Raw genomic sequence first — 5555 nt, 5'->3', positions numbered from 1 at the left:
CATTTGAGCCAATTGAGCAAACCAAATACAAATACATTTACAGTTATTACAAATTAAATTTAACTAATTAGCGTCACACTTAGGGCTAAGTAAGCACTTAACAAAACTTACAAAACATTGGCTGCAAACTTAACAAACAAGTTACAAATTCTTTCTGGTTCAAACGAATACAGAGTAGATATATACATATACAGCCTCATTGCGTAAGTCGTAAATTAGGCTAAATTGTACGACTCGACAACATTGGCATTGTTTACTGTCGTGCTGAAAAAAGTAAACGACGAAATTTGTCGAAAACTATACAGTGCTGCCAAGTTTTTCCGTTTTAATACACTAGTCGAGTGGAAATTTTAGGCAATGACGTGAAATTTTCGATACGATTCGACTCTCGAAAAACGACTTGCATCCGACACGACTCTCGCAATGAGGGTGATAGTTTTGGATTCGTGTGTGTATATGTTACTTGCTATGTATGTATTTGTGTGTGTAAAATAAGGCAGAATACAACAGCTTGTTAAGAAAAATTAGTTAGTTTGTAAGCTTTATGTTTTAAGGAAGTCACTTCCGCATTGCTCTTTCAGCTTTTAATTACGTTTTTGCACTTGTTTGTAGCTAAAATTTCGCTTTTATTTATATTTGTTGCTTTTGTCTTGCTACAACTACATTGTCGCGCACATAGCAGGGAATATGCTGCATTTTTGCACTTACAACTTCTAATGACATTATTATTTCTATTTTTATTATAGCTAATTACATATAGGTATTTGATAATTAAATGATTAGTAATTCTCCAAAATGGAGTTGACACATTCAGACGCTATCAGTTCCACGTTCATCGTTATCCTTTACATATCTGCTTGCTTTTCATTTCCTGTCTCATGTATAGTTAGTTGTCTGTGTTAATTAGTTCAGTTGCATATTTGTTATTCATTTCTCTTTGCTTGGTTTCTCGTCTTTACTTTATTTGTGTATTTAATTAAACGCTAAATTCTCAATCGCTGCTAGTGTTGCTACTACTACACTAGGAGTTATTCTCACAGTCGTCCAATTTGTGCTTCATACGAAAATTACTTAGAAGATCGGCGCAATTGTTGACCATCATCAAGTAGTCGCCGTTGTCCAGATTCGCCTGTTCTGTGGTTGTATAGGCGTGACTATGTTGTGAGTGAGTTTTGTCATTTCTGGAAAATAAAATAAAAAATTTAAGTTTATGGAGTTTGAGGAAAATTCAATTAATACTGTCCGGCCTCGGGAAAAAAATTGTGAGAAATATCTACGAAATCGTGCACATATTTTAGTTTTGGCACAAAGTAGGGTGGTATTGAAAATGTGCGAAATTTGGCAACTAAATCGCCTACCTCTCATATAAAGGTATACTTTAAAAAAACAAAAATTATAACTTTCCAAATACAAAAACTGTTATCAGTAGGTTAAATGGCTCTTGTCTCTAATCCTCGTCTAATCCATTTCCATCCCTTACTAAAGTAAGCAGTAAGGATTGCTAAAGTAAGTACAAATGATTAGACAAGGATTCGTCAAGTATTAGGGACATGAGCCACTTAACAGTAGTACCAGTTTTTGTTTTTTTTTTTGAGCTACTTCGGCACGTATTTAGCAAAACTCCAAAGATTAGAAGAAAATCACCATCGCATGCTACTCACTTATTTTGTGTAATGTTTGTTAACATATTTTGCGTCATAATCACAGCATTCTCCAGTTCCTTTAACATTAATGAATCCTCACAATTCTTTAGATTCGCATGCAGTTGCATGACCGTTTGTGTTGTTGTATATAAATTGTTAATCACGTTGTGCACTTGTGATTTCGCTAGAACAAGAAAATACATTAATTTTCGTCCGCCAAAAATAATTATTTACTATTTAACTTACGATCAGAACTTTCTAGTGCGCCAAATTCAGGCGCTTCAAATACGCCACGTTGCTTCATTACATTTGGACTGTTGAGCACTTTGCTTTTATGATCGAAAGTTAAATTACGCGAGCGTGGTGGCACTATTGGTTTGGAGTTGGACGAACCGCCGGGCGTCTCTTCGGAGCTGGAATCGTCTTGCAGTGGAGCGGCTATAGAAAGATTTGTAAAGCAATTCCGATATCGATAAAAAATTTAAAAAAGTTGCTCACCATTGCTGAAATTCGGCTGTAAACCTTTTCGCCGATTGTTATTTGTGTTAGAATTCTTGTTTGCATACTGACGATTGGCGACTAGAAGTGCAAGATGGGAATTCAATCATGGGAATATAGTAGTAATAAACGACTATTTATTTATTATTTAAAATTATTTAAAATTATTATTTATTTAAAAGTACTTACCGGTAGGTCCATTAGTACGATTTGAGTTACTTCCGCTACTGCGACCACGATTGTTGTCCTCATTTTCAGAATCACTCTATAAATCATATATTGTGGATTTTAAGTGATAGTTTTCAACAGTCCAAATTTATAATATACAAAAACTCTCCCTTAAACTAATAAATTACACTGGTTGACAGCAAAAACGTTCTATGGATGCCACTATCCAATTCCTATATAGAATTTCACACTGATTCCAAAAATCGAGTTAATTTTTAATTCTATGGATAAGTTTTCTAGATATATTTTCAATTTACCGTTATTCGGCTTAAAACAAAAAGTGGTTCCACTTATTCACGTATATCTTACGAACCAATTGAGCAATCGTAATACGAAATACGGAAGGTTCATTCTTTGCTTAATCCTAACAGCGCCTTGTTTTTTAGTAAGTTGTAGGTATTCCAACTCTGTCAGGTAATCTTATACGACCCTGGGTAGCTGTACTTCTGCTTAGCTTTCGAGTGAAATTTTTCGGTAATTCCTTTTTTAATTTCCCTGAGAGAGGTACTCATGAAGGGCGAGTCGGACGATTCTAAATTATTTTGCGCCTGCTAGGTCATTGAGGACTAAGAGGAGGCAGTGGATCAAGCTAAAGACTTGTCAGAATACCGGACTCCGGATAGCATTGGCATGCCAGACCACCACGTATGTATGTACAAATGTACATAGCGAGCAGCCGAATCACCATTTTCTGGAAGCATGGACTCGCCGGCACGTCAGAAGTTATCTCTATTAACTCGTGGATGAGGATCCAGACACACATAACTCAACCACTGGACCCCATATTTTTTATTGTTTTTATTCTGGTGCTATTATTCCAGGTATAGCAAGAGAGATTTCTGGGTAAATGGATAGCCTCGTTTTGATCCCAGTTATGCACATTAAGGACCAGATGGGTCAAGTATGGCTGACGGAACAAGTACAGGCGTTTATGGACCCGACACTAAACTTTTTATTTCAGTCGTCAGATAGCCGCAGTATTTCAGGCCGAACAGTGAGCATTCTCGAGCGTGCTAATAGTAATCTTTTCTGACAGCTAACTGACACCTTCTCCAAGCTCGCCAACAAGTGTCTTGTCATTCTTTAATTCTCGACAGCAAAAACGCGGCTACACTGTGCTGGATACGAGGCCACGGCGGAAGTGAAGAGGAAACGCGGTGGCCGATGCATTGGTGAGGAAAGAGTTATCGGTCGCCTTTGTGGAAAACGTACCATTTTGCGTGATCAACCAGTATTCTTCGAGACGATTACCGAGTGGGTAAACTTAAACCGCTTTGAGTACCTCTTCGCCAGAAAGGATATAAATCTTTTGAATAGAGTTAGTGCCAGGTTACTCAAGGGTACCTAAGCAACCAATGCCACCTGCGTTCTAACATGCACTCGACTGATCTGTGATGTGATTGCTGGGCGTTGGCCGTACTTAATTTCATCGACAGTCGAACCGTTTATTTTAAAGAATTTCTGAATAAAGGCAGAGTTTGCGTTTATTTATTAAGGAAGCTTGTAGTATCTTGGATGGGACGAGGTAGGCAGGGGAAATGCGGATACAAACATATTCTACGTCCCAGTGTCCCTTGTTTTTTACACCCAATTTATTAACTAGCATCCTTTTCAAACGCAGCATTAGTGTTATGAAATATGGCCCTTTTCATGTTTCCCTGTGACAATTTTTATCTGAACAGGACTAAATGAATCGGTTAATTACCAAAGGGAATATGTCAGAATTTCTCCGGTATGGGAAATTTGATGCAGTTCAACAGAGCCTCTTTAAATGAACCCAACTGCATCAAAACTGTTAGACTTATTTCTCTTGGAAATTAACAAGATTCAAATATAAAATTTTGATTTTAAATTTCTCTCAAGTGTTGACTATGCTATCACAAAAGAAAATGGTTTTGAAACTTACCGCTTGATTTAGTACACCAATCGATGAACTCGATGCACCCAAACCAGTCGAGCTTTTCAGTTGTAGACTATTGCGCTTGCTCGCAGACCTTGTCGCTGTGCTATTACGATAAACAACGCCTGGATTTTTCAATTGACTACCATTGGATTTACCAGCTGCAATTAGAAGAGATTAAAAGTTGCATTAGACGACGATTTCGGTAAAAAGATATATATAGCAAACTACCTACATTTACCCATGTTGCCGCTAATTCCCATATGCAAGTCGCTGAGCGAGCACGAGCGGCGCATTGATGAGTCTTCAACGGGCATTGGCAGTAGACTTTTGGGATTACCTGTAATGGGAAGGAGTTATTTAGAAAAACAAATTCAAAAGAGTGTATGGATAATGCCGAAAGCGGGTTATATATGAAGAAATCAAATTAAATTGAATACGTTAAATTAAATTAAAGGGGAAAAATATATAAACAAATTAGGGGCAATTAAAACAAATAATGAAAAACAAAATAAAAAAAAATAAAAATAAAACACCGCACAAGACAACCTAACACAACACTACACAACACAACACAACACAACACAACACAACACAACACAACACAACACAACACAACACAACACAACACAACACAACACAACACAACACAACACAACACAACACAACACAACACAACAAAAACAAAAACAAAAACAAAACGAAACAAAACAAACCAAACAAAACGTCAAATAGGAAGTTAAAAAAATATATAAAGACTAAAAAAATTAAAATGAAGTTTAAGGTAAATGAAAAAAAAATCTAAATAGATTAAAATAAATAAGAAATTAAGTTAATTAAAAAAATACAATTGATGTAAGGTGGTTAGCACAAAAACTCAGTGAAATCTTAAAACAAAGAAAAAATCGTTTTTATTGTTGATTTTGAACGATGAAAAATGTTCGTGAAAATAAATCAGTGCTTGTCGTCATGAAAAGTGTCCATAAGTGTAAGAAACAACAACAAAATATGCCACCAATTCAACCAAAATGCTCTGATTGTAGTATAAGTATTCAAAAAAATCACTGTGCGCCAACAAAATAAATCCAGAAAAAATATTTGCTCAAAGGAAAACGCAAGAAAAACCAGTTATTTCCAAAAATTAAGCTCATCATCGAACGCACGTTGCAAACCGCCGCGATCCTTTTCATCGATGCGCATTTTCTCGCTCTCATGCTCAACAACGCCTTCCGGCTCCTTAGCCGCCTCCTCAACATCCGAATCGGCTTTCACCTCCCTCGCCAGCT

The 5555-nt window shown here is 36.5% G+C and overlaps 1 protein-coding gene across 1 annotated transcript; it reads right to left on the bottom strand.

The window, feature by feature from the left end:
* Window positions 1–372: 372 nt before the first annotated feature.
* On the bottom strand, window positions 373–5535 carry LOC118755862 (putative uncharacterized protein DDB_G0286901). The gene is made up of 8 exons (XM_036490670.1): window positions 5433–5535; window positions 4505–4609; window positions 4276–4430; window positions 2331–2406; window positions 2142–2222; window positions 1890–2081; window positions 1662–1827; window positions 373–1181 (listed from the first exon to the last, which is right to left on the bottom strand). Exons 1-8 carry the CDS (start codon window positions 5467–5469, stop codon window positions 1022–1024), a joined length of 972 nt encoding a protein of 323 aa, XP_036346563.1. The 5' UTR covers window positions 5470–5535; the 3' UTR covers window positions 373–1021.
* Window positions 5536–5555: the final 20 nt, after the last annotated feature.

The sequence above is a fragment of the Rhagoletis pomonella genome, unplaced genomic scaffold (assembly GCF_013731165.1).
Source record: "Rhagoletis pomonella isolate Grant_MI unplaced genomic scaffold, Rhpom_1.0 Rhpom_scaffold_07680, whole genome shotgun sequence".
Classification (NCBI taxonomy): Eukaryota; Metazoa; Arthropoda; class Insecta; order Diptera; family Tephritidae; genus Rhagoletis; species Rhagoletis pomonella.
Note: the sequence above shows the minus strand (reverse complement) of the source record. Positions and strands in the feature narration are given on the sequence as shown.

Bases quoted from the DNA above. Each gene is read 5' to 3' on its own strand.
- LOC118755862 (XM_036490670.1), bottom strand. From the start codon at position 5,469: ATGCGCATCGATGAAAAGGATCGCGGCGGTTTGCAAC. The intron at 4,610-5,432 runs GTGCGTTCGATG...TTCCCATTACAG, and splicing joins GGATCGCGGCGGTTTGCAAC to GTAATCCCAAAAGTCTACTG. The intron at 2,082-2,141 runs GTGAGCAACTTT...ATCTTTCTATAG, and splicing joins ACAGCCGAATTTCAGCAATG to CCGCTCCACTGCAAGACGAT.